Source organism: Lindgomyces ingoldianus (assembly GCF_010093535.1).
Source record: "Lindgomyces ingoldianus strain ATCC 200398 unplaced genomic scaffold BDR25scaffold_45, whole genome shotgun sequence".
Lineage (NCBI taxonomy): Eukaryota > Fungi > Ascomycota > Dothideomycetes > Pleosporales > Lindgomycetaceae > Lindgomyces > Lindgomyces ingoldianus.
This window is the reverse complement of record NW_022985206.1, coordinates 179,864-205,140: the sequence shown is the minus strand read 5'-3', so window position 1 is coordinate 205,140 and position 25,277 is coordinate 179,864. Positions and strand designations below refer to the sequence as shown.

The following is a 25,277-nucleotide window of genomic DNA, read 5'->3' as shown; positions in this document are numbered from 1 at the left end:
GTTTGGTTTTCCATGCCCTCTCGTCATCAACCTAAACTGAGAGTCGTGTCGCAAGTTGCATCATGGTGGCGAAGCAAATTTCTTCAAGGAATCCAAGTCCTTTATCGCATTCTTTGAAGAATGCTGGCACCTGAATCCGCCCAGCCTCACCGGGGTGAATTGATTCATTTCCCCTCTGCGAAGAACACCAAAGTTAGGCCAACTTTAACAGGCGTTTCGAGATGGCAACAGTAGAAAGATAGACTCCTTTCTGTATAGAAATAATTTGCCTTGCAGATCTCTTTTATATACAACTTTTTTACGAAGTTTTATTTCTGTATCATTGCCGCGTTTGTTTTCGGAAGTTGGGGACTTTGGTGAGGCGGAAGGCGGAAGCGTTTTAGACAAATGTCTATTGCCGGCCTCGGCATTCGTTCCGAAGTTTGTCCCTCAGCCTCACGGAGCGGCATCAGCTCTCAGAGCCTTACGGATCGTACGTCGAGAATTCTCGATCCTTCGTCGGATTTCTCATCCCTACTTCATCCCTCCTCATTCCCGCCACTTCCATCTCACGTATTTAAACGCCTTGGTTCTCAATATGACGCCCTCAATTCTTATCGCCCCGTCGCAGTCGAGCTCAACCCCTGAAAGCTTCACTGAGATGTCTAACGGCGACGTTGAGGCTATTGGCGCCCACTGCCAGATGGCCTACTGCCATGTACTTGATTTCCTCCCCTTCCGGTGTGAGAGTTGCCGGGGGTAAGTGGGCGTCACGAGCGGGACAAGACGATTACTGACTTTATTCCCTCGGAGGACTTATTGCCTTGACCACCGATCGGAAACCTCGCACAAATGTCCCAAGGAAGGAGAATGGGCACGGAAACGCAACGCCCTCAACGCGAGCACGAATGCATCCCTCCCGAAGCCCTCCCTACTGAACCACGACCACCAGTGCTCTGACACCAGCTGTAAGATGCTGATCTATACGAACCGCATGCCAGGCAATCATTGCACGACCTGCAACCGCCACTACTGCCTAAAGCATCGCATGCAAGAGGACCACGATTGTAAAAACTTGAAGCTGATAGGAGCGCGGCCCACCACTATTTCCGAGGGGCAGAAGGCCGTGAAGTCGGCGCTATCGTCGTTTCGGAAGGCTTGGGGCGCCAGAGCCAGGGCTTTCGAAAATACTAGAGAAACTAAGGTTGCGGCCTTCGCTGAGAAGTTCAAGACGAAGGAAGAGAAGACCGCTGCACAGCGGCTGAAAGAGATAAATGAGCTGAAGAAGACAGCAAGGGGTGAATCATCGATTCCCCAAGACAAGCGAATATACCTCCACGTCAAAGCCTCCGCCGATACCACGAAATCGAAATACCCGAGCGGCAAATTCTTCTATAACAAGGACTGGACAGTCGGCCGCGTCCTCGATCTTGCGGCGAAAGCACTCCAAGTCGAGAACGTGAACAACCGTGGTGGAGGCGAAGAGGACAAGCTGAGAGTCTTCCACGTCGAGGGAGGAAGACCGCTGAGGTTCAGTGACAAGATTGGTGCTCCGTGTCAGACGGGGAATACGATTGTCTTGCTAAGGGGAGTGGGGGATCCGGATTTGATTGAACTTTGAGCAGCATCACATTGCATCGCGTTGATTTGGTTTTCGTTTGGGTTTTGGGTTCGTGATACCCATGATAATGATATTATGACATCGTTAGAATCTTACGTGTTTCTTCATGTGTCAAATTACTATGCGACTCTCTTGTCGCCTGATTCGACAAGCCATAATACTCTTCAAGTAATAACTTCTTGATTTTCCAATTCCTGATATTATATTATTACTCGCCTAGCGGGCCTTCACACAGAGAAGCTGAACCGAGGCTTCTGCCCTTGGCTGCAACATTTCTTTTGGACCATAAGCAGATGCCAAGCCAACCTTTTCGTACCCTCATATCCAAACGAGTCTCGACTACGCGCCATGCAGGGTAGCTTTTGGGTTTGGTGGTGAATGGTGAGCATGATGGACCAGTGGGTAGCCTAGTATGAATTGGTTTGATGCATGCTTTGCGACGAGTAAGCGTCCAGGGTAGATGACCATCATGGGCAGTGTAAAGCGCGTGGTGATACTTTACGGGTCTGAGTCCATAAGGCGGGTTATGTCGAGTGTAGGTGTCGGCTAGGTGGGGGTGTGATCATCCTCGGGGACGCGGTTCAAGCCCAATAGAGGGTCATTGAACAGTCCGAGCTGTGTCCAGAACTAGGAAACTGGCCAGCTCTCTCAAAACATTCGCATCTTCCTCGCCCCAAGCAGACTCCCAACCACAACAGACCAGCTTTCCATTCCAACATCGGCGCGCCTTCACTCTCAATCGGAATCGACGCCGCATTTTAGACTGTGGATCTTCGTTTGCCACCCCACGCCTCCGAGGCTATTTACGCCGTCGACAAAAGTCAAGTTCCGAGTAGGCCCAGTTTCGCAGTTGTAATTACTACCCCCTGATTAGCGTGATCCATCCATCATCCAGCCAAAGCGGCAAGGATCCATCACATACTCATAAAACGTGCAACTCCAATGATCCTTCCTCGCCCACACAGCATCGACATCAGCGCCACCGATAAGAATGGATTGGGTTTTCCCATCAATTCTGCGACCAACAATCAGTTCTCCGTGTATTCTTTCGCTCCAAATATGCGACGAACAGATTATTCCCTAAAGACACACAAATATCCTTTCCCGCATCGACTTCAGAAGCCTGAAAGAAAGCCGGCGCGGCGAAGAGAAAGACTTTGATGCGGTTTTCTCCGACTGTGTCACTGGCGACAACAATCCCAATAGTTGTCCAGAAGAAAGCGAGAAGACTAACGAGGGTGAGGGGATGCATTTTCACAACATCGTCTGTATGGACCAAAAAGAAATATTAGAGCCTTAGGAAAAAGGGCCTGAGAATTAAGGAGGTGAAGAGGTGAGAAGTAAGGTTTGGTTCAGGTGACGATGATGGAAGTTAGGACTTCGGTGGGTCTGCGGGTTGTTGGCTCGGAATCATATGGCACAGCCACGCCGCACCCTCAAAGTCCGCCTTGGGGACGCGTGGATACGACCGGCGCTAGCCATTTATACACCTTGATTCGCTGCTTTTGGATGCAATGTCCGCGGTGGTTGGTTGATGTCGTCCAACATGCGAGATCATTTAGACAGGTTTGGTGGGTTGTAGGATTAGTTTGGGTTGCGAGGTGGAGGAAACATGTTTTCCAAGAGGCACTAGGATGTGGTGTTGAGGGCACGGGTTGCACGTGAACGCGCCTTTTTTTTTCTTTTCAGAAGGCAACCGCACAATAACGTCCTGTCAAGTTGGAACCGCGCCTATGTAGATATTTCGGTGCTCGCTTTTGGCAGAATTTCGAGGCTGTGAGGGCTTGCTCAAGGCCTTCGAAGGAGACTTAGCGGAGCAATACGGCGAGAAAGGAGATACAATCCGGGGTTGAGAATGAGCCCCATTTCTGTTCTCCCTTTTTCAAGTTTCCTGGGCGTCCACGTTCTTTCAACTCCATATCTCGTTTGTCTCTGAAGTCTAGGAGCCCGACTGCCGCCGTCACCCGAGCTTATTGTACACTCGAATTCCTTCCACAAGTCCAGTTCCTAAGAAACTATGATGCAATTTGTCCATTTCACAATCATGGATCCCTCGATCCTGTCCACATCTGGAGGGATATTGGTGGCCGGTTTTTTATGATGATACAGCATTGGGTAGCAAAGCCCTGGAAGGCCTGAGGAGTGCTAGAAGTCCTAGTTCTGTGCATCGTCCTCTTCATTCTAGTAAGGAGCCTGGGTTGCCAGTTCTGTTCTGTCATCTTAGTTTGATAAGTGTGGGTACCACTTGGACTTTGAGGCAGCATCAGCAACGGTTTGCCATCCTCGATGTCGATGTCGATGTTGACGTCGAGCATATAGTCATACCCCATGCCAAAGGAGATCTTCCGCCCGTCACTGGAGGCATTATCAATGACAGTACCCACGAGCATCCATTAGTTGACCGTGGTTGACCGCTGATACGCCACCCCATTGCCAATGGCTTCATTGGCGCCGGATTTCTCGGTGAGGCATTGTGTTCCGGGAAGTTCCTCGTTGTTAAAGTTGTCCACGCAGCAGCGGCGGTTGTGTATCAATACCTCTGATTTCCTCTCCCAAGAGATGTTCGAATACAGTGCCTCGAGATAGCTACCTATTCGCTTCACACATCCCATTAACTGTTTACTATACAAATTGTCTACCAATATTTCGGTGTTGTATACAGCTTTCATTTTAATTCATTCAACCTGGGGTGTGTTTGCAGTTACGGAGCTCTCCAAGCTCTATCGCTTGCTTGCATACATGACACCACAGCCGCCTACTATACCCACATGCTGCCTGATAATCAGCCTGCTTTCTACCATACTCCTTTACATAAATAGACCTTCAGGTACACTCCTTTAACAATCAACTCAATTCTTCTTGCATCTGGTGCTCTTAATAGCTTCACAGGAAGCTGCGCACCCCACTAAACCTACCGCCAATTTCCTATCATCCTATTGACCATGCCTCTCCACCAGCAACCCCTGCAGCTTTTAAAAGAAGGCAGACTAGGCGTGCTGTTCTATCTTTTAAAAGAGACCCTTTTTAATCCAAACGCTCCCTTACAGCTGCGTACGACGTGCCAGAATTGCCCCTTCAGGCGTGCCTTTCTGCGGTATCCTACCCAAACGCGAGACAATATCAGCTGATTGAAAGCGATAACTTGTCGAGGAGCAGTCTCTTGTTCAGTGAATTCCAGACTTTAATCGACGAGGATTTCCGCCCCAGATCATTGATTTGCGACCAATGGCAAACGTCCGAAGGTCAAGGACACTATGGTATGGAGACTGAGCAACTTAACTGAAGATTGGGGGCTAAAAATTAATACTTATGATTACGCCGGTGCTGAGTTGTTAAGGTACAGTTTTCCCCATTTTTGGTAAGCTTTGGGGTAGAACACGTTAAGTTAACTACAGACTAACGTTGGATAGTTATATCTGAGCCTGAATCTCCGTGTATGCTTGCTTCAATATCCTCCAATATCTAAGTCTCCAAGGAAGTCCATCCGGTCTTGATATCGTTCTACAGTTGAGGTGAACACACCTATACTTGTAAGTTCATTCCTTGCAGACTAAGGGGTGAGGTCGATAGAGTCCGGAATTCTATATGTTATTAGCTGTCCTAGCTTCGCCGACGGCAGGTGTAGACAGTACGCCCCCGGCTGGGACAGTATGATCTCATGTACCGTACAACTCGAGTAAAGTGAGTTGCACGCCCCCGGATTCCTACTAGGCGAAAGCGGAGAACTAGAAGAATAGAACCGTCTACCAGAAATGATAAGCAAAATGGGGATGCTAGTTTCGGGACTGAGGCTGCACAACATCGATGCAGTGCTGAGATGGAACTGACTTTTTCTACTTCTCCTTCTTCTTCGTCCAGTAAGGGATAGCTCGTGAAGACTCCTAGAGATGTGTGCGGGGTATAGAAAGAAATTGACATTTCTGGGCTCTTGAATCATGTGTGCTCCCCAGAATCGTCATCCCGAATGTGTTGATGCCATCACCACCTTTCTACACGAGCAGCTAAGTGTTCACAAAAAGCTCCAAAGGGGTAGTTATAGAAGAGTCTGATTCTCATATATACATGCTGAACGCCCGCGCAGCGAGACGAGAAGAGACGAGAAGAGCCGAGATGAATGGTATACCACCCATCTACGGTACAGAGTACTGTGTACAATTCATAAGCCATGGTATACGTTGTATCATGAGCAGCAGTGATAACGATACCACCCTCTCCGTCATCATAGCTCCTTCTCCTTCGCCGCTCCCTCTCTGGACTCCTTAAACCTCAGATGCTTATTCCCCATCGACGGCCTTCCTTCGACGGCTTCCGGTCCGCCAACAGCCTTGAAACCATGGTAGAAGACCCATTCGGTGGCTTCTTCAACTGGCTTGTCGAAGATGTAGGGCAGGAAGGGGACGGCTGCTAGACCGAGCTAGAAGTCCATCCAAGTTAGCTCGGATTTGCTTAATTCTCAACCAAAATACGGAAATGGAAAGCAGATTAATCGGCGGGAGGAAACATTAGACTTACCCCGATAGGCCCATACGTCCTCAGTGTCTTATTCTTCAAATCCTTCATCGCGCGTCCTGAATACCGCACAATACTGTGAATCGTAAATGCCGGCAATCCCATACTCGCCAATCCCTGAAATACCGCCCTCTGCGCCATCACAGCTCTGTAGTCCTCTATCGCCGGGACTCTCTCCGGTACCGACTCCCCCCCACCAATACCTCCAACCCCGACTCCCGCGGTGCTCTCCCCGCCGCCTAGTTTCCCCACGACCTTTTGCCAAACGCTCTGCGCCTGAGCCTGGCTATCGTCAACGGTCTTCCCGCCATGCAGCTCGGGATGCAAAACCCGCTGATTCCTCAAGTAAGCCTTATACCCCTCATACGCAACATCTCCGGTCAGATACACCCAGGAGACGGCGTAGGCGCCCCGTACAAGGAAGGGGTGTGCGACGGGTCGAAAAGATTCCCCGATGTCAGAGGTGTAAGCGACATAGCGGTGGGCAGAGAGCATTATAGTGCGGATACGGGAGGCATAGGCAGCATAGCGGAGAGATGTGTCTGTGGATTCTTGCGCTCTAGGAAGATGAATATGTTAGTTAGCTCGTTCTGCACATTTGCAAGAGTGCTGGGTGTGTGATGAGAATGTAGAGAGAGAGAGAGAGAGAGAGAGAGAGATTTAGGGTTGTCCAGGCGTTGCTCGCGTGCTGCATCTTCCATTTCAAACTCTCCGAGAAGGAAGGGCGTGATGACTTACTTCCCCTCGTACAGCGTTGCCCACAGCTTCTCTTCACTATCCAACGTATCCTGCAAGTCCTTCGGCAAAGCCTTTCTCAGGGGAGGCGACGAGAAATCGGGACGCTGACCGGTGCGTTCGTGTGGAATGCCCTCGACCTCTGCAGAGAGTTTCTTGTCGTCTTTCACCATAATGGAGAATCCTGTATCCTTGCTCTTCTATACTATGTGTGTATGCGCGCCTATCCTACAATGTAGACAATTTGATTAAGAATAGTGGTCAAAGAATTGCCGCGTTTCGATGTTCGGGAAGTAGAGATGGAGCTCCCGGAAGCTCCCCGCCTCGGTGACGTCCCTTCTTCCGAGTGGCTGATTTCTCCGCCACATATGTGGCTGGTGTAGTTGCTTACTCATCCCAAAATCCTCAACCGTCAAGCTTCCGGCGGGTTGAACAACAACCTCATCGACCCGACCTCCCCGCAGCCATTGGCCATCCATTCCCACCCATCCGCCCAACTCCTACCCAGAAACCGCAATTATGGTTGCTATGTACACGATTGCTGGCCGGCAGGTCGGATCGCATGTCGTGAGTACCCTATTCTTCGGTGCAGGCGGATTCCCGCTGGCCGAGCGCAGAAAAGCTCCACTCCAGAACCTCACTCTAATCCTCACATCATCAACGCCACACCTGTTCCTTTTCCACCACGATCCTTTTTTACTATTTTGTAAACAGTCGCGCTGGGGGAATTTACCACAATATATGTAAGCGCTAACGGTGGGCTTTTACAGCTCGCAATGGCCACCCTCGGCACTACCTTTGTCGGCGCATATCTCTCTATGGGCGGTAAGAAAGCCGAGTCGAACCAAGGCCCGCCAATCAATGCGAAGAGTAAGGAGGAGGAGAGCTTTATAAAGTACGTTGCACGTCCCCACGCTTTCGGTTTGACTGCGGAGAGCGGGAAGAGATGGGGGAATAAGAGTATGCAGGCAGTAGTGGATGGCTAACGCTTTTGCAGAGAATTTGTGAAGAAGGCTCAGGGGGAGGAGAAACACTAGGCTGAGACGACAGGAGACGATGGTATTGGAGAAGATGGGATGGAAACGGATGGGATGGATGGGATGAGATTGCGAATTGGGGAGAACTTGAATGATGATGAGCAAGGTCCGCCAGCCGCATACCAGTTTCTCGGATAGACGGATGCATCCATGCCGGTGAGGGAATGTAAAACTGTAGATACAGTAGCAATTGTACCAAAAGCCATCACATCGCCGGAACTGCACAACTTCTCCACACGCAACACCACACGCCACGCTACCTCGCGGCCCCCGACTCTCTCGTATTGAAAATAGGAGTCTGTTGGATTAAGCTCAGATACTAGAAAAGAACCCACAGCAGCACTCCGGGAACATAAACATGTGCTGTCCAAGATCGTTAACCATACGCCAGGTATCGTTCATCACCCGTGCGATCCAAACCAGCCCAAACTCCGAAGCAAACCTGGAGCACTAGTCCATTCCAGCCCATCTACCCGCCCCAACACCAATTCAAACCTTGCCCATCACCATTCCGCCTTCACTCTCGTCATTACATGCATGACATGACACTCCAAAGCCTCTTTCATAGCCTGCAGCAGCTCACTCCTCAATAACAACCTTCTTTGTCATACAATCGACAACTTTCATATAAAACTTCGAGGCATGGCATCTCGGGAACGCAATCTCCTCAGTCAGATAATCTGGCAGAATATCTAACAGATCCTTGTCCCTATTCTCGTCCAATAGCGGTGAGTACCCGAACTCGGTATCGTCATAGTTGTCACCGTCTGCTGCGACTGATAGGTGGAAATGGAGGGCTAAGAATAGGACATGTTAGGTTATGCGACGCTAGGGAGGGTGGAATATAACGTGCAGTGGAGGGTGAAGGGTGGAGGGGAACCGGACTTACTTCCATTGCGACCAGTTTGTAAGCAATCATACACGTCTTCTCCTTCGCTGCCTTTCTTCACGCCGCGGACGATCAGGCCGGTCAAGTCGCTGTAGAGGTCTTCTTTGAGCTGTCGGAGCTGTGCTTCCTTGGCGGCTTCCGCAGAACCGGGGAGTACGACTGAGCGCGGCTTTACGGCGCTTCCAGGGACGTTTTTGGACTCAGGAGGGACAGAGGAGCGGGCCGCTGCCAGCTTCGCGGTAAGTGCCTTGTTCTCGTTCTGTGCCGAGGACAGGGAGCTCGTGAGTGTCTTGTTCTCGGATGCGAGGCGAGAATTCTCCTTCTCTAGTTTTGTGACGTCTTTCTTCATGGCAGACATGTCTGAGGTTCGGGACTGGTATTCGGCGATTTGCTGTTTCAGCGCCTTGATGATAGCGTCTTGGTCCTTGGAAGCCTGTTCTGTCTTTCGCTTCAGTTGGTCGAAGTTCGTGTCTTTGCCGGATGTTGCGACTTCTTTCAAGCTCTCATACTTGGTTGTCATGGCCTCTAGCTTCCTGGTGATGTCACCTAGCTTTCGCCTCAACGCTGGATCTCGCTCTGAGTCCGACGCGCTTCCTGCTCGACGGTGTGCTGCTGCCGGCTGACGTTGATTGGCGGATGGTTGAGGCGCACGACGGGCGGTGGCTCGTGAAGGTGGGGGAGGGAGAGTCTCGGGAATCTCGTCCACCTCAATCGACTCTTCGATGTCCATTAGGTCCGGTTCCGGCTGGGTTTCTGGGATAACCTTGGCTTCTGGTTTGGGAGATAAGGCGCGTTTCGAGGGCTTAGATCTGGTCGCAGCCTTCGTCTTAGCCGCAGCCTTCGCAATTGGCTTTGCATCAGCGACTTTGCGCGCCTTCTTCTGCGGTGCAGGTATCTCAGTCACGCTCTCATCTTCTTCTTGCACCTTCTTCGCCTTCGCCGGTCGTCCCCGCCTCGTTACCTTAACCTCCGCCACTGGTCCTACTATCTCCTCCTCGCCTTCGAATTCATCCACCTCTTCGGTGTCACTCATATTCGTATTCTGGCGCTCGGCAAGGACTTTGCGGCCGGCCCTCGGGCCTGACTTCTTTGTAACTGCTGCCTTTTCCTTCTTGACCCCCAACACAGACCCGCCACTAGCTCGACGCGCCGGAACCTTCACTTTCGCGATTTTCTTTGTCGCAGGTGCAGGTTTTGCGTTTTGCGCAGCTTTTCCGCGTCCTTTGCGCGCCGGGACCTTGTTCTCGGTGTTGGAGTCTGGAGTCGGGAAGGAATTGACGTCGCGTGCCATTTCGTCCTCGGAGGCAGAGTCGACGGTGAAGGATATGTTTGCGACGGGATTGCGGGGCGCCATTGTTGCGCGTGGATTGTATTGGGTGCTGGGAAGAATTTAGGGTGTCGAGGTAATGAGGCGGCGAAAGTGGGATGGGACGTAAACAAAAGCTAGAGGTGACAGGGGTGCACGAGTTGTAGCGTGTGCTAGACACTTGGCGGGGCTGCCACTTTGCAAGTGCTGTCCGCGCCATTCTCGTCTTTCCTCCTCAGAGACGGTTTCGACGAAAGGCGCAGTGAACAACCGAGTCGCTGCTCGTCCCTGCGTACAGTTCTTGCGGCATGACTTAATCATCGCCCTGTTATTCAGCAAATCGAACCTCTATAATTCATTTATCGAGCTAGTCTTCAATTCATCAGCCATCATTATTCAGACACACATCGCACGATTGCCATTCAAAATCGGTGCGCCATCTCTGCATAATCCTTCCAAACGCCTGCTTCTGCTATGGGATGAACCGAGCACCCGACCTCACCCCAATATTCTCACCCCAATATTCTCACCCCCTCTTCTTCGTCATCTCTTCAATGATCCCCTCGACTGACATCGCTCTTGGATTCTTGATCTTCTTGTTATCATTCGGATCTTTCCTTTCTCGGTAGAGATTTGTAGCTAGAGTCGGAGGCTCGATCTCTATCACCCTAATATTCGTGTCTTTCAGCTGCGTCCGGAGCGTCATGCTCCAGAATGCAACTAGGCCTTTGTCCCATTGTACACTGGGTTGATTACTCATCGAATTGAAGCCCAACACTGAGTTTACATTAACTACCACAGCGCTCGGCTTCGGTTTAAAGTAATTCAGTAGCTCGACAGCCAGATGAAGCGGGCCCTGATGTTGATATCGATCTCCTGATCCGCCTTCTTCAGCAACTCAGTCTCATCGTCATTGAGGACCTCGGGTGGTCTCTGGAAACCAGCATCGTTGACAAAACAGCCGACTCCGGATACCCAGCTGACTCCGGATACCCAGCTGACTCCGGATACCCAGCTATGGTCTTTCTTACAAAGCCAGGATCGACGAGATGTCACTAATAACTAATATTAATGGGTAGTAAGCTGCCGCTTCGATTTCCATCACAGTAGGCGTCAGTGTGGATTCGTGCTGCCGATGATAAAGACCTTCTTCCCCACATTGATAACCCATTCAGACATGGCTTTCCCGATTCTGCCGCCTCCCCCCGCCATAATGGTGATTTTGAAGTCGAAGTTGTTGGCAGTCATGCTGAGATGTCCTGGGGATCAGAGGAAGGTAGATGTGAAAGGATTATTGAAATGTTCTGGAGTGAAGCTTGCACCTTGAGGAGGTGTAGTTTTCTACACACATCTCTAAGTTGCTGGAGCAGGAATTCCAATTGTTATGACGTTGTCCTAAGCGCTATATTGATGTGTACTCAAACTGCGTCAGCGTCGTTGGTCCAAGGTGTATTTTTCTTCATCTCTCACATATTCTCTTTCGCGCTTCCCAGGAGGTCACCCCTACATCTTAAGAGTCCTGCTCTATAGCCAGCTCGCATTCTTTCCTCCCTTTCCCTCTTCCTTCACGCGCTTGGCCGTTTTTAATATTCTTCATAAGGAATCTAACATCCCTAGCATTCGATCCGGGACGCGGACGATAAATATCGCTTTCCATCCGCCCATACTTTGTGGTGAGCATACAGGTAAAATCGAGGTTCAGTACAAGCATTTGCTCAACAGTCACAAATGGCCGATCTTACTTAGCGCTCACTTGCCGTCTTCCGATACTCCAGCGGTTGCGGTTCCGCACTTGCCCATTGATACTTTGAATCTCAAGCCTCTTTGTTAACACGAGATCTCTTCGGAAAGGTGGATTTACGTCACTACCGATTTTATTTATTATACGGATAACTACGTAGAGTTATTTCCAAGGTGGTATCGAGATGAAAGTGAACCACGTGATACTTTTAATCCATCCCTACAATATGGGCGTAAGGAGGTGGAAAGCCTATGATCCTGTTGTAGAATCGCGTAAATATCGCCTCTCAAGCATATTTACCACTCCAGATTCCTCATCAAGCACGTGTTACCCCGACTTACCCAACATAGAAACCCCGCTTATTCCTCCACACTCGCCGCATGGGCAAGCTCTTGCATAACCCCAAGCCGAAGCCGACGCCCCTCCTCCAACCTCGGGCCTCCCGACGCAAGCGCTTATCACATCCTTTGAACGCCCCTCTATTCCGTTCTTTCGCCCTGCATTCCGCTCTACCCAATCCCTAGTCTCGAGACATCCAAACACGAGTGCATCATCCGGCCGCTTGGCGCGTAGTGGGGTAAGATGCCCGCAGTGGGATCCGTGACCCACTCCTCACCACCAAAGATGTGTTTGTTTGGACCCCGATGTTCATTGCCGCGGTGAACAGAATTCTGGGCGTAGAGCTGTGCCGTGCGGATGCATATATTTCGGTCTACCCCGTTTGATGGTGCAAGAGGAGGGATTTTGTCAGTCTTACTCTTGCAGTCCGTCTCGTGAGGGGCAGCATATAAAACAGAGTGACGACAGCAAATCGATAGAAATCCTTGAAAAATCAACAGCTTGCCTTGCATAATGACAGTTCCATCGACTCCAGAATCGAAATGCGACGTGTAAGCCCTCAATTCTACCCCTTACTTCCCCCAATTAATCTCAAATCGTCACAGGCTTATCATTGGCGCCGGACCTGCCGGGTAAGTTTACTCTCCCAACACCCACGATTGGGGATACAAGGCTGACAGGAACTTTTGCAGCCTGATGATGGCAGCATGGATGGCGCGCTGCGGAATCCATGCTCGAATCGTGGACAAACGCAGTACAAAGATCTTTTCTGGTCAGGCTGATGGCTTGCAGATGCGAAGTTTGGAAATCTTTGATAGCTTTGGGTTTGCGGATCGGGCTTGGAAAGAGGCAAATCATATGATTGAGGTATGTAACGTCGGATTCTGTGATCAGGAGTACTTGGAATTCGGGACTTTCGCTGACGGGTTGGTTTATTAGATTTGCATGTGGGTATGTCATTTGCCCACTATTATACGACACTCGCAACGTCTTTCTCATGCCCAGCACTCACTCACTGCCTACCATGCGTAGAACCCAGGTGCGGACGGTACTATACGTCGCTCTGATCGTATCCCCGATGTCCCAGTCGGTCTGTCCCGCTTCACGCAAATCGTCCTACATCAAGGCCGCATCGAACGCTTTTTCCTCGACCACATCAAGAAGTACTCCGACCCCCCCATCTCGGTCGAGCGCGCCGTTCTCCCCGAGTCCCTCTCCATCGACGAAACCCTGTGCGATAACCACTCGGCTGATTCCTATCCGATTAAAGTCACATTGAGACATTTGACAGAAGAGGAGGCGACGCCGGCGCAGCAGAGTAATGGAAACGGAAATGATGTCAGGGATGGGATGTTTAGAAGCAATCTTGCGGAAGATGATACAGATGATTTGATTCGAAAGAGTCAGGTGAAAGAAGGCGCGGCGGAGGTTGTGAGAGCAAAGTACATGGTGGGTTGTGATGGCGCGCATAGTTGGACGAGGAGGCAGCTGGGGTTTCAGTTAGAAGGGGAACCGACAGATTTTATCTGGGGTGTGCTTGGTATGTCTTCTCCATACCTCCCTTGAAGAGTTCGTGGAAGATGAAGCGTAAGCGATTCGATTTGCTAACAGTGCACAGATGTAATCCCTATAACCGACTTCCCAGACATCCGGATGCGCTGTGCCGTCCACAGCGCCTCCTCAGGCTCTCTCATGGTTATCCCCCGCGAAAACAAGCTCGTGCGGCTCTACATCCAACTCAATGAAATCAAGCCCGATGCCTCAGGCCGTGCTGACAGATCCCAAATCACCCCAACCACCATCATCACCGCAGCACAGAAGATCCTCTCCCCTTATAAAATCACGTACGAATACTGCGACTGGTGGACTGCATATCAAATTGGGCAACGTGTCGGCACCAACTTTGACTCCAGAAGCCGAGTCTTTCTAGCCGGCGACGCAGTCCACACGCACTCACCAAAGGCTGGACAGGGCATGAATGTCAGTATGCAAGATGCGTTCAACCTAGGCTGGAAGCTCGGTCTCGTTGTCAAAGGGATTGCGAAACCCGAGATTCTGAAAACATACCAGAGTGAACGACGACGCGTTGCACAGGACCTCATCAACTTTGACCACAAATTCTCACGGCTGTTTTCCGGTAGACCGGCCAAGGATGTCATGGATGAAAGTGGCGTTAGCATGGCTGATTTCAAAGACGCGTTCATTAAAGGGAACCTGTTCGCATCGGGACTGTCGGTTGATTACGGCGCTAGCATGCTCGTTGCTAAAGAAGGTAATGCCGCACAACAAGGAGATGGGACTGATGTCTCCGCATCTAGGGTCCGCGGGAAGCAAGAGTTGGCGAAGAAGGTGCTAATGGGAATGCGGTTCCCGAGTTTCAAAGTGTTGAACCAGTCGGATGCGCGACCTTGGCATTTCCAAGAGCGGTTGAAGAGTGATGGACGTTTCCGGCTTATCGTCTTCGCTGGAAACGTACTTTCGCCAGCCCAGAATGAGCGCCTCAATGCATTCTGCGGCGCCCTCGCTTCCTCGACATTCTTGAAACCGCATCTGTATACAAACATTGATGTTCTAACACTGCATTCGGCGAAACGCACGGATACAGAGCTGTTGCGAGATTTCCCCGAGGTCCTGCATCCGTTTGACGAGCATTCTGGCTGGGATTATAATAGCGTGTTTGTGGATGATGAGAGCTACCATGAGGGGTATGGGGATGCGTATGGGAATTATGGGGTTGATAGGGAGACAGGGTGTGTGCTTGTTACGCGGCCAGATCAGTATGTAGGATTTGTGGGAGAGTTGGGTGGGGAGGGGTTTAAGGAGGTAGAGAGGTATTTTGGGGGAGTGCTTGTTGGGAAAGGAGGGTGATGGATAGTCCTAAGAGCTCTTCACTTTCCGGTAGATTATAATATTCTTCCAGAGAGCTATTTCTCACTGGCAGGTTCTAAGATGCGAAAGTGTTTGGCTGTACTGCATCGTGGATGTAAGGATACTCCCCTTACTAACATGCCACTAACTAAAGCTCTAGTATTACATATTGGCTAATTTCACAATGTATCCCCTCCACTTCCCACAACCCTCTAGCCCTTAGCAATAATCTTTCCAACAGCGTCATGACTATCTAACAACTGATGCAGCTTCTCAATCTCCTCCCACTTAGCCTCCCACTCCCCTCTCTCAATCTTCCTCACAATCTCTTGCAACGAAATCCCCTCCGCCGGACACTCCATACTTCCAAGTACCATACTATGAAACAAGTAAAACGCTACCTCGAACTCCTCTCCACCATCGGGTTAAATCCTTGACCGGCGTTAGTCTACCTAGCCAGCCCACCTGCAGGATACGACTAAACGGCCACGTGAGGTCAATATATACAATAAGGACGGAGCTGCCGGACGGAGCTGCCGATTAGATTGAGGACATTACCAAAGGGCGTAGACGTCGACAGAAAGAATTGTGCACCGAGATCCAGCTTCTCGAAATTAACCTTAACAGCGCCCATTTTTCCAGCACGGGAAACCGTGAGGCGCAGCGAGTTGTGCTTGTACCGTTGGCGCCAGCATTCGCGGCAAAATCCAGCGCCGCTTGACTGATTGTCGACGCTCGCTCCTCCGACCAAGACGGTTTCCCCAGCCTTGACGTCGAGGATTGTGAAGGTGCAAGAATACGCAGTACTATCTATTCCGGCAGAGCGGTAAAAGTCTTCCCACGGCAACTTCGCTCCACGGGAGTAACATTGCTCAACGGAACTGGTTGGACGCGTTTGCTCCATTCCATCTACCAATGCCGCGACCTTGGTACGGGGCTAGCTTGTGCCTAGACAACCTACGATTGCGCGAATGCATTTGACACCGGTGATGCGGTTCCATCCATTCCATTCGTCTTTCTACATGTGCATTTCGACGAGGCTGTTGCCGAAGGCATGGATTTGGGTTAGGAATTCGCTGGGGAGGGGGATGGTTTTAAGGCCGCGGATATAGGCGAGGACAAAGGGGGAGTCGAAATGCGGGATTGTGATTGGTGAAATTGATTCGGTAGACATGGTGATTGGGGGTGAGGGGCGATGCTATGAGAGATTATATGTGAGGATATTAGTAAGAAGAGCAAGGAATGATGCTCAACAGTCGATGATAGAACTCAAATCTATTCATCCATGAAGGTCCTTGAGCAGGTATCATAGCCCCAAAGAAATCCATCTCATTATACACCCCCGAATCGAACGCCCGGCTTACATTCTGCTTTCTTCATTCATCCATCTAGCGTTACTACTTACTAACTTGTCCTCAACCCCTCCAGTCCCTCTAAACTCCCCCCCACCTCGGTGAAGTACCTCACAAGTCCCCAAGTGTTTATCCTTCTACCCTTCTAGCCCAATTCAGAAACCACTACTTCCCTGATGTAGCCAGTTACTGACCGATCAATCATCCTAAGACTGCGAATTCACGTCACTCTGATGACAACGGAAGGAAGTTGGGGGGATCACGCATGACTAGTCACGGGCAGGAATCTTAGATTGAGTAATCGTTCTGTCATTTGATGGAAAGGGGTGGGTGTAAAATGACTGATTTAAAGGACAACGGAAATTGGAATGAAGGATGTGTTGAGGTCTAAGAAGAGGTGGGTTTAGTTATTCGATATGTTTAGCAAAGACGGAAGGATCTCACTCTAGGTTTGAAGACAGGGAGCTAGAGATGTCTGATGTGTTATTCTTTGTCGGCTAGGGGTGCTGTAAATTGGTAAAGAGATATACCATCCTGATTTGTTTTTCTTACTAGTAAGGTTCCTAAACTTCGTCCTTGCGCTTTAATACTACACTCTTACCGTTTCCGTCTGCTCATCATAGTGTAACATCCCACAGAGATTCACGAATCTAAGAGAGTGGGGAAGAGAAGACCTTTTCATTGCCGCCCGAATACCTACCTAGCACAAACAGGTATCTAAGCAGCCCCTCAACGCCAATACCACAAGCCATGAATCATTACACTTCATGATACACCCTATCAAATCCATTCCCAAGTCGACTTCACAACCATTCCAATCTCCCGAACAATTCCTCAACCTCTCCTACTCCCACTCCACGAACTCGGCGCCCAACTACTAACCTTACTACTCATCCAGCTCCCACTCCCGCTCCACCAACTCGCGCCTCCGCCTCCCCAACCCCCACCAAACTTCTTCCCCCTCCCACCTCCCAGTCCCGTTTTACTATTCATCTTATCTTGCCACTTCAGCCTTGCCTCGGCGGCGCTATTCACCACATTGATAATGCCAAATGCACTGCTCCCGCACGCGCGGAAAAACGCCAGTCCCGCAACTGCCCACAGGATAAACTTTAGATAAAAGTTATCATTGACTGAGGAGCCGGAGTACGCTTCACTGACCGCCATCGCGAGGATAGCATTAGATATTAGCCACACAACAACCATATACGTCCGCACCGCACGGTAATAATCCTCCTGGGCTTGGGCCTCCGACGTCCCTGGAATGGGGACTTCCACGCGATCGCGGAGATTCCTTAGCGCTTCGTCATACCCGGAATCGATGTCCAGTTGCTCGCTCGGCATCTCTAGCTCGACAACCCCACCACCCGCTTTCTTCGCTCTAGCATCCCCAAGATCCGTTTTCGCGATATTATCGCCCTTCGTGCCCCACGTAATATCATGCGTATTACAGAAAGCGTAGACTTGGAGTGTGCAGATGTATGAGGGGAGGAGGGCGAAATACTGCGCAGAGGAGGTGAACATGTGCCAGGGATCTAGATACAGGAAGCTCATGAGGAAATACAGGCCGATGGTTGTGGCGGTTGATACGATGAGATTGGTGAATACGTTGTTACCGATATGTTTTGGCGCCTTTGGGTCGCGGAGTTGGATTACGACGATGTAGATGGAGGCGAAGGTTGTATATGCCATGATGACACAGTACACGACCATGGAGGTAAGGAACATTTTTTTCGCGCCTTGGGGGCGGTTTCCCATTGAGAGGATAAACTGCATGCAGATGAGCAGAACGCATGTATAGCGCAGCACGTAGAAAATGTATTTTCCAATGTTGTGGCCAAAGGGGTCGAGTTTGGGGTCAGCCAGTGAACCCGCGATGAAGTAGAATGTGAGATAGAAGTTTGCGAGCGAGAAGAAGGTGAACATAAGCGATACGAATTGGTAGACGAATTCGATGTGGAGGAGGGTTTTACGCCAGATAGTGTGGTCGGTGGCCCAGACTTGGCGAAAGTGGAGGAGAGAGTAGACAGCGGCAAAGAAGGCGCCGTTGAGCCATCGGCGGCGTTGAGATATGAATTCGGGGACGGCGTCTAAAGGAGGAGGATTAGTGGAATTGAAGGAGATGAGATGAGAGGAGAATTGGGAATGCTTACCTGGTACATCTGTCTCGCCGGTCGCACTCTTGACATACTTCAACACCCACTGCTCACTCCGCTTTGCCACAAGCTCCCAACAGAGAATACGATCCTCAGCAAGATACATATTCGCTGTGAACACATCCGCATCCTGACCATGCAACGTCTCGCCCTTGAAGTACTGGCTCAAAGGTCCATGACCCGTATGATCATTCTGCAGCGCATGAAACCTATACGCGGACAAAGCGCCAGGCAACACCGTGATATACCCAAACACAGATTCCAGCGGCTTGTCGAGAATATTACTCATCTTGTACTCAAAGTTCTGGGAGGCCACGAGGGGGTTCAGTAAGCCCAGCCATCCTCTCCCCTTCCCAGCTTTGATTTCGCCAGCAGCGCCTGCGACAGAAGAGTCGGTATCGAAGGCTTTCCACAGATGATACAGCGCTTTTGGACCAGGTTTTGTACCCACATCGAGGAGAATACAGACATTAGGATTCAGGGCACGGCCGAAGGCATTGAAGAACCAGCGATGAGAATTCAGTTTCTTTTGGTTGCGCTCTTTGAGACAGAAGATCATTTGACAAGGGACAATGCCCTTCTCAGCGCCCTTGAACTTGAGATCGGAGTCCAGGGAGACTTGCGTTGTGTACTCGTACACGTGAGCCGTGACTTCGCGCTGATTAACGTGGTTCTTCGCAATGCCGTCTTGGTAACATCCCATCGCTGCAAGCGCGTCAAGAGTCCGAGGGTGGACTTTTTGTCGACCATCAGAAATGATGCACACGACGATCTTCTGCCACCCGTCTTTGCCCCAGGTGCGGGACCGTGTGCGTGAGCAAAAGTGCGTGATGTTGCGCATGACGCCGTGCATCGTCCTTGTGAAGTCAATTTCATTCTCATTGTACATGGTGATGCAAATAAACAGCTCCGTTTCCCGGGCCGTGTTTCCAATATTCTGGCGGAGTTTGTAGCCTCTGTCGACGAAATCATCCGGATCGCATGTCACAGCGGTATAGCGCATATGGGTAAACTCGATGTCATCGCGGCGTGGTAGAAAACTGTACAGGATGGTGGGAATCTTGCACTCTAGAATCAATTCCCCGTTGATGAGACGCACTTCCTTCTTCGACATGACCGCTAACCGAGCTCCACGACGGGTCTGCGCGCCCTCTGGTGCTGGACCATAGTGTTCCTCCTTCTCATCATCCGCTGGAGGGAATTCATCCGCAAATGTAGAATCCGTCATGTACGAGTCGCGAGCATGCAGCTCTGGCCGATCATTAATGTCGGTGAAGACATCGTCATCGGTGATTGGTATTGTCGATGCATCTATGGTCACATTTGAATCGCGCGAGATGGGCCTACCGCCAGCGAACAACGGCGCGGGAGGTAGCGGTCGCTTCGGACTTCCTGGCCGTCCCCCATACTTGGACGAGGGAGTTCCTGGCCTTGGGCTTCCATTTAGATCTGCTGGCTCATACGCTACACTTGACGCTGGGGGCCTCACGTAGTCCGCAGATGTCCTTGTTGGAGAGTATGGTCTCGCTGGTGATGCTCGTTCTGGAGATACGGGTCGACGATATGGGACGTATGATGGCGAGTCATTCTCTGGCGGTGGAATATTTGGCGCAGTATCAATGACTGATGGCGCTCTCGAAAGCGGTAGCGAGCTTGTCGACGGGTGGTATGATCGCGATAAAGGTGATGGTGGTCTGCGCGGTGCATTCACAGGTAAGCCTGGGTCCTTTGCCTTCTTGACAGGAGAAGTAGATCGAGCTCGTTGGAAAGGAGAAAGGCGATCTGGAGAAAGTCTCGCAATAGAAGTAGAAGAAATATTGATAGGAGAATATTTTGGCACAAAGCGCACTTTGAGAGTCTTTCTTTTTGGAAGACTGGAGGACTTGTCGGAAGATCCGTTGACAGAAGTTTCTACCTCACGCAGCAGGTCGACAATGGCCGCTTCGGCAGCAGCTTGCTTTCCCGCATCGGAGGCAGAGCCCCAGTCGCCAACAGTTGCCGCAGCGCTGTTAAACCCCGAGAGAAGAGAAGCAGAATCAGAAATTACAGGAGTACTATTAGACGGTAAACAAATTCTTGTAGAAAATACAGCCTCCATATGTGGAGCACGGCAGACAGGTAGGAGAGCTCTGAGCTGGAACATACATAAAGGTCTCCTCCGCATTCGTTAATAAGCGCATCGTTGAACCTCCATGCTGATGATTTGGCATTGCATCCTCGTCATCCGCTGAAGTATACGCTGGAGGTCCTCTGTATCGCGGTGGACCGCGACCATTAGGTGTCAATGGACGATCCATTGCGACAAGCGTCGCTTAGGACGTCGGGAATCCGTGTGTTGTGTGAATTTAGAGTTAAAGATTGAGGTGAGAAGCGTCGCGAGTCGATTGTCTCGAACGGCAGCAAAGAAGGCAGGGCAGCACAGCCGGAAAGCAATTGGAGATTATGTCTTGTGGGAGATGTCGAGTTTGCGTGGGGATGAGGTCTTCGACGGTGCTGGTCCTGCGGGTAGTTCGGCTGCATGCACGTTTGTTTGGGCTCGCTTGTCACTCCAGCAACCACGACCTAAAAACAACCCTTCTCGCGCTGGCGCCAGCCTTACCCGCCCCGCATCCACCGCCACAGGCCCCCTTCACCTCAAATTCTGCCGTGACATCGGCAAAGCATCCACGTACTAGCGCTTGAATCCGCGCACACCATCGTAGAAGACCTTAATTATCATATATGCATGATAGCAATAAAGCGAGACAAGGCGACTCTAGCGCTATACTACCTAATTGGCCAACTGTGTGTTGGTGCTTATTAAGTGGGCTCAATGGCTAACTTACTAGATACCAAGGCCGCTTCTTTGCTCTCTGAAGGATGGCCTTCTAAAATGTCAGAATCACGCAAACATTTCAATCAATAACTCTATTATTTTTTCTCTAAAACCGCTCTCAAGGGTGGGTTAATGGATCTCTTAGAGCTTTCGGTTTCTGTTACAATTCGCGATGTCGCCTGAGAAAACGTCTCGTGACTGCAGAATATTGTCACCACAGCGGAACATCAACACTCGTTTCCTGTGCACCGGCAATACTTGACGCTATAGCAGGAATCCGCGCCACAGGGGTGCAATCACTCACTTATATCCTCAACGTGAAATTTCTTTTCTCATGCTTCCACATCTCATAACTTAGAGCCAACTCCGAAGAGGGTGCGCGCAGTTGCCACCATAAGCATTTATCAAGTCGATTACGGCTAAGATATGCTCGGCAGGGTACCAGGCTTAGAACCCACCCAAAGCCTGGAACTAACGTCAACTCACGTCAACTAATGTTAGAGCAGGGTCTCTATGGGAACCATAACTGGGACCTTAAGAAGGACAGGCACGACCTTGTCTTGGGCGCAGCACTAGCTACAAAATATGTCACCGGTTTTGGTAGTTGTGTGCAATATCTTGCATCGCATGATCTAGGCGTAAGGAATGCGGATTCGCCTATCACATTGTTAAAATAGCTGTGGCTGCACCCTTGTAGGGAGAATGTTTCCCAGTGGAGTGTGTATGCTGGGGGCGTACATTTGGTGTCTGCAACCAAGGCAGGTATAGTGTCTCGAGCGTTCGCATTTACGTACAACGAGACGCAATGTAGAAGCCCCAAGAAGGAAGACAAAGAGCAAACCAAGATCCAGCTCAAGATAAATACACGCATCCATCTATCCCTAGTAGTCGCTCCTCCGCTATCTCCCTCACCTCCACCACTTTCCACCATACCTCACTCATTCGTCGAAAAATCTACTGCCGTCGTCATGGAGATCTCCGCTGCCCTCCCCTCCCTCGTCGCTGCCGCATATGCCAACCCCGTCGTCCGCTCGTACGGCTGAAACGGCGAGTACTAGCAGACTGAGACGACGGGCACCGGCTGCATCCATATTAGCGGCTGGAAGAACACGAAATTGTGCGACATATGGGTGCCACCGCCGGGGACCAGCAGTTGCGAGTTTTATATCTCGAGTTGCGGGCTGCCGCCGTGCAATACGTATTGTTGTAGTGTGGCGTCCGGGAGGTGCAATGAGGGACCGTGGGAGGCGATTGATTCATATAGATGCTGGACACAGTAGATGAGGTGGGAGAGTAATTTGGATGTCTGGGTGAGATTGCGGGAGGGTGACGTGTGGAGGGAAGAGTGGTGGATGAGTCGATAGATATGTGTGAGGGAAAATTTGAAGTTACGCATCTACCTCTTACACGCTAGAAGTTCAACCCTATAAGCATTCTACGAGCTGAATGCTTTCTATTGTCATAGCATGTCACGCATATCTGGGCCATTATTGTATGTTATGTGATCCATCGGTTCAACGGCGCTCCAACCGAGGGATTGTTCCTTCAGCAGCGCGTGGAGCTTTTTCGCAAGAAGGATCCTCGGAGCTGCAAGACGCCAAGATCTTGATTCCACAGAGCTTGGCTCATAACGAAGAAGTTTGCATAAAGTAGCAAATAAAGGTGAGGAGAAGATCGTAGAGGCTGTACAAGCCATATTATATAGTGCCAAGACATCAGTTTGGAACACTCCCGTACCAAAATGGAACGCGATTTGACGCGATTTAGTCAACAACCAACAACCAACACATGCATCACCTTTCTTATATTTCAAAACATTGGCTTGTGCACTGATACAAACTCCTGTTTGCAGCTTTCGAATATTTACCTCAACTTCGCCAGTTCCCATTACACTGACGATGAACATAATGACTGAGGCAAAATACTGGGAGACTAGTAAAGGAAAATGACCGTAGGTCATTGACTGAGAACAAGCGTGATACCTCTATTGTAAGTTAGCCATGAACTGTTATTTCCTCATCATAGACATACTGCCTAGCAAACAGTCATATGCTTGTATATTTTCTGCGTCATATAACTCTGCCTGCATTTCGGGCGCGTAAAATGAATACCAAAGGAGCAAAATGGAACAGGGCATCCGGCAAGGTCGCTGGGTACTTTCAGCTAACCTCGAAAACTGAGGTTGGCCATATAACTTTCAGCCAAGATTCCAAGAAACGCTCGATCATCAGAAAGCCCAAATCAGTGACGCCCCATGTCAAAAGTAGCGGAAGTATGCAGCCATCAAGTCAACTATACAACCCATTTTCAGTCCCAGACGCTTGGATAGGGGCCAGGTGAACAGTTATGGAAAGCGCTCAATCCTTTTGCCACCTCGGAACCTCCTGTACATGTCCTTACTCAGATATTGCTTCTCTGTCTAAGAAGCAGGATACATTGCGCAACAGGACCGTGCTTATTCTTCATCCCGGCAAGCAAGCCCATGTGACAAGGGGGCGCTAGCAAGCACGAATCCCTGTATGCGCAACAAAGCAGTAGGCTCCATAGTCACGCAGATCAAACGATGTATAACTGTCCAAATCATGTACTCTGCAATTTCATTGATCTCATCGTCGTCATTTATATCAACAGGGATTCTTCTCGTGGGATCTGACTAGCAGGATCAACCTATCTCTCGAAGGAGGACACAACTTCCAAGTAAGCCGAGTTACAATGACAGGTCTCTCTCATTTTGCTGGCTAGATGATTTCGAGAACACACAAGGGACTCATGAAGGAGTCCACACATTTGGTGGTAGATTAGGGCTGTTCTCATCTTATGGGTGTGGTGGAAGTACGGGGGAAAACGTCCTGTGCGATCCCAGAATCTGTGGGAAGAGTAAGACTCCGGGATCTTGTCAAGTATGGTAGTCTCACTCCTGCTCCACACCAAGCCTGGACACTAAGATAGTATAGGTACGCTTTGCCCGTAGGGGCGTGGCGGATGTGGAGGCAACTCAGGACTGTTCCTTGTTCGTCTGTGACTCTGTGTGGTCCTGTAAGCCCCGCGATCGCACGCGTGCCTTCGCACGGACAACAGTCCCCTGCGTGAGAAGCCCCTCGTCCAACATAGTAACCACTAACGTCCCTCACTGCGTGCCGAAAACCCGCCATAGCTTTCCAACACAACAAGCTCAACAGCCAGCTAAAGAGATAGATGTTCTCAGGATAGCGGCTTTGAATCCTAAATTAATGACTATGTTTATCATATTTTAACAATGGCCCTTCCTTACCGTGCAACGCTACCATTCACCTTGAGCGCAGCAGCTTCACTTCCGAAACCTCGCGACCACTGTCCAGTTAATGCATCCTGCTAAAAGGCCTCTATACTGTAGTCAGGTACGTGATCGTCCTATCCCGAGAGAAAGAAGCCAATCCTACAGATAAATATGGAGTTGTAGCGACTGGAAATTCATCTATGGATTTTAACAAAATCTAGCTAACTGTATCAAAAAGCTAAAAGCAGCTTAGCTTAGATTTAATACTGTCAGCGGCTTTAATGCCTGAGTTCCCCAAGCCTCGCGGTGCCTTTCAAGTAAGGCCCGTATAAGCGATTCACGGGGTGTACACTTAAGCCACATCCGGCTTCACTTTCGTTTCATGCATTGATATCAATCTTCCTACAATGGCTGATCTATTACTACTATGAAACCCCCCTATCAATGCCCGATTGTTCTGCTCTCCATCCAGCTAGTGCCTCGGTTGAATTAACTGTGAGATGATGAAAATGTCCTAGCACACACGTGCGTGACAAAACACATTCTTCCAGGAGTCTAATTGCCTCTTCATCACGGCCTTGTCCTTTCCATGTGAATGCGAGATTGTTCATGCTCGTCAGCGTGTCTGGATGGTCGGCCCCGAGTTTCTTCTTGCTCATCTCCATCACCTGCAC

At 50.2% G+C, this 25,277-nt stretch overlaps 12 protein-coding genes across 12 annotated transcripts in view; 3 read left to right on the top strand and 9 right to left on the bottom strand.

Moving 5' to 3' along the window:
- The first annotated feature begins 478 nt into the window (after positions 1-478).
- BDR25DRAFT_307194 (AN1 zinc finger protein) lies at positions 479-1,683 on the top strand. Its single transcript, XM_033690796.1, has 2 exons — positions 479-738; positions 793-1,683. Exons 1-2 carry the CDS (start codon positions 578-580, stop codon positions 1,598-1,600), a joined length of 969 nt encoding a protein of 322 aa, XP_033541327.1. The 5' UTR covers positions 479-577; the 3' UTR covers positions 1,601-1,683.
- Positions 1,684-2,162: 479 nt separating this feature from the next.
- On the bottom strand, positions 2,163-2,944 carry BDR25DRAFT_96577 (uncharacterized protein). Its single transcript, XM_033699312.1, has 3 exons — positions 2,671-2,944; positions 2,523-2,615; positions 2,163-2,459 (listed from the first exon to the last, which is right to left on the bottom strand). Exons 1-3 carry the CDS (start codon positions 2,850-2,852, stop codon positions 2,336-2,338), a joined length of 399 nt encoding a protein of 132 aa, XP_033541326.1. The 5' UTR covers positions 2,853-2,944; the 3' UTR covers positions 2,163-2,335.
- A 2,701-nt stretch (positions 2,945-5,645) lies between these two features.
- On the bottom strand, positions 5,646-7,135 carry BDR25DRAFT_346691 (uncharacterized protein). The gene is made up of 3 exons (XM_033694173.1): positions 6,848-7,135; positions 6,113-6,668; positions 5,646-6,014 (listed from the first exon to the last, which is right to left on the bottom strand). Exons 1-3 carry the CDS (start codon positions 7,015-7,017, stop codon positions 5,820-5,822), a joined length of 921 nt encoding a protein of 306 aa, XP_033541325.1. The 5' UTR covers positions 7,018-7,135; the 3' UTR covers positions 5,646-5,819.
- Positions 7,136-7,288: 153 nt separating this feature from the next.
- On the top strand, positions 7,289-8,097 carry BDR25DRAFT_296723 (uncharacterized protein). Its single transcript, XM_033688951.1, has 3 exons — positions 7,289-7,411; positions 7,615-7,739; positions 7,842-8,097. Exons 1-3 carry the CDS (start codon positions 7,364-7,366, stop codon positions 7,879-7,881), a joined length of 213 nt encoding a protein of 70 aa, XP_033541324.1. The 5' UTR covers positions 7,289-7,363; the 3' UTR covers positions 7,882-8,097.
- Positions 8,098-8,460: 363 nt separating this feature from the next.
- On the bottom strand, positions 8,461-9,500 carry BDR25DRAFT_242357 (uncharacterized protein; the record flags this gene model as incomplete). The annotated part of the gene is made up of 2 exons (XM_033685781.1): positions 8,461-8,678; positions 8,771-9,500. 2 exons carry the CDS (start codon positions 9,498-9,500, stop codon positions 8,461-8,463), a joined length of 948 nt encoding a protein of 315 aa, XP_033541323.1.
- Positions 9,501-9,671: 171 nt separating this feature from the next.
- Positions 9,672-10,124, bottom strand: BDR25DRAFT_193006 (uncharacterized protein; the record flags this gene model as incomplete). The annotated part of the gene is made up of 1 exon (XM_033684300.1): positions 9,672-10,124. A coding segment is annotated over one exon (453 nt), but the record flags the coding sequence as incomplete, so codon positions are not given.
- A 355-nt stretch (positions 10,125-10,479) lies between these two features.
- BDR25DRAFT_381083 (uncharacterized protein) lies at positions 10,480-11,330 on the bottom strand. The gene is made up of 2 exons (XM_033697690.1): positions 11,079-11,330; positions 10,480-11,055 (listed from the first exon to the last, which is right to left on the bottom strand). The coding sequence occupies exon 2, from the start codon at positions 10,834-10,836 to the stop codon at positions 10,603-10,605; it is 234 nt and encodes a 77-aa protein (XP_033541320.1). The 5' UTR covers positions 10,837-11,055; positions 11,079-11,330; the 3' UTR covers positions 10,480-10,602.
- On the bottom strand, positions 10,902-11,324 carry BDR25DRAFT_319210 (uncharacterized protein; the record flags this gene model as incomplete). Its single annotated transcript, XM_033691802.1, has 2 exons — positions 10,902-11,138; positions 11,223-11,324. 2 exons carry the CDS (start codon positions 11,322-11,324, stop codon positions 10,902-10,904), a joined length of 339 nt encoding a protein of 112 aa, XP_033541321.1.
- A 948-nt stretch (positions 11,331-12,278) lies between the features above and the next one.
- Positions 12,279-15,031, top strand: BDR25DRAFT_296718 (uncharacterized protein). Its single transcript, XM_033688950.1, has 6 exons — positions 12,279-12,707; positions 12,762-12,788; positions 12,849-13,023; positions 13,096-13,107; positions 13,189-13,696; positions 13,775-15,031. Exons 1-6 carry the CDS (start codon positions 12,670-12,672, stop codon positions 15,022-15,024), a joined length of 2,010 nt encoding a protein of 669 aa, XP_033541319.1. The 5' UTR covers positions 12,279-12,669; the 3' UTR covers positions 15,025-15,031.
- Positions 15,032-17,041: 2,010 nt separating this feature from the next.
- BDR25DRAFT_296716 (uncharacterized protein) lies at positions 17,042-20,971 on the bottom strand. The gene is made up of 3 exons (XM_033688949.1): positions 20,678-20,971; positions 18,530-20,226; positions 17,042-18,466 (listed from the first exon to the last, which is right to left on the bottom strand). Exons 1-3 carry the CDS (start codon positions 20,827-20,829, stop codon positions 17,211-17,213), a joined length of 3,105 nt encoding a protein of 1,034 aa, XP_033541318.1. The 5' UTR covers positions 20,830-20,971; the 3' UTR covers positions 17,042-17,210.
- A 1,811-nt stretch (positions 20,972-22,782) lies between these two features.
- Positions 22,783-23,420, bottom strand: BDR25DRAFT_361541 (uncharacterized protein; the record flags this gene model as incomplete). The annotated part of the gene is made up of 3 exons (XM_033696435.1): positions 22,783-22,796; positions 22,821-23,331; positions 23,391-23,420. 3 exons carry the CDS (start codon positions 23,418-23,420, stop codon positions 22,783-22,785), a joined length of 555 nt encoding a protein of 184 aa, XP_033541317.1.
- A 1,608-nt stretch (positions 23,421-25,028) lies between these two features.
- BDR25DRAFT_296713 (kinesin light chain 1) overlaps positions 25,029-25,277 on the bottom strand; it is a gene marked incomplete at both ends in the record, with an annotated part of 3,436 nt that continues 3,187 nt past the window's right edge. Inside the window, one exon of the mRNA XM_033688948.1 lies at positions 25,029-25,257. Within this exon, the coding sequence (XP_033541316.1) occupies positions 25,029-25,257 (229 nt within the window). The remainder of the gene's footprint in view (positions 25,258-25,277) is intronic.

Coding starts and splice junctions, on each gene's coding strand:
- BDR25DRAFT_307194 (XM_033690796.1), top strand. CDS start 578: ATGACGCCCTCAATTCTTATCGCCCCGTCGCAGTCGAGCTCAACCCCT. Junction 739..792: donor CGGTGTGAGAGTTGCCGGGG/GTAAGTGGGCGT, acceptor ATTCCCTCGGAG/GACTTATTGCCTTGACCACC.
- BDR25DRAFT_96577 (XM_033699312.1), bottom strand. CDS start 2,852: ATGCATCCCCTCACCCTCGTTAGTCTTCTCGCTTTCTTCTGGACAACT. Junction 2,616..2,670: donor GTGTCTTTAGGGAATAATCT/GTTCGTCGCATA, acceptor TGTTGGTCGCAG/AATTGATGGGAAAACCCAAT. Junction 2,460..2,522: donor TGGAGTTGCACGTTTTATGA/GTATGTGATGGA, acceptor ATCAGGGGGTAG/TAATTACAACTGCGAAACTG.
- BDR25DRAFT_346691 (XM_033694173.1), bottom strand. CDS start 7,017: ATGGTGAAAGACGACAAGAAACTCTCTGCAGAGGTCGAGGGCATTCCA. Junction 6,669..6,847: donor GCAACGCTGTACGAGGGGAA/GTAAGTCATCAC, acceptor TCATCTTCCTAG/AGCGCAAGAATCCACAGACA. Junction 6,015..6,112: donor GGACGTATGGGCCTATCGGG/GTAAGTCTAATG, acceptor ATGGACTTCTAG/CTCGGTCTAGCAGCCGTCCC.
- BDR25DRAFT_296723 (XM_033688951.1), top strand. CDS start 7,364: ATGGTTGCTATGTACACGATTGCTGGCCGGCAGGTCGGATCGCATGTC. Junction 7,412..7,614: donor GGCAGGTCGGATCGCATGTC/GTGAGTACCCTA, acceptor GGGCTTTTACAG/CTCGCAATGGCCACCCTCGG. Junction 7,740..7,841: donor GAGGAGGAGAGCTTTATAAA/GTACGTTGCACG, acceptor ACGCTTTTGCAG/AGAATTTGTGAAGAAGGCTC.
- BDR25DRAFT_381083 (XM_033697690.1), bottom strand. CDS start 10,836: ATGAGTAATCAACCCAGTGTACAATGGGACAAAGGCCTAGTTGCATTC.
- BDR25DRAFT_296718 (XM_033688950.1), top strand. CDS start 12,670: ATGACAGTTCCATCGACTCCAGAATCGAAATGCGACGT. Junction 12,789..12,848: donor ATTGGCGCCGGACCTGCCGG/GTAAGTTTACTC, acceptor GAACTTTTGCAG/CCTGATGATGGCAGCATGGA. Junction 13,697..13,774: donor TTTTATCTGGGGTGTGCTTG/GTATGTCTTCTC, acceptor AACAGTGCACAG/ATGTAATCCCTATAACCGAC.
- BDR25DRAFT_296716 (XM_033688949.1), bottom strand. CDS start 20,829: ATGGATCGTCCATTGACACCTAATGGTCGCGGTCCACCGCGATACAGA. Junction 20,227..20,677: donor AATGCGGAGGAGACCTTTAT/GTATGTTCCAGC, acceptor TGCACCGCGCAG/ACCACCATCACCTTTATCGC. Junction 18,467..18,529: donor CGGCGAGACAGATGTACCAG/GTAAGCATTCCC, acceptor CTCCTCCTTTAG/ACGCCGTCCCCGAATTCATA.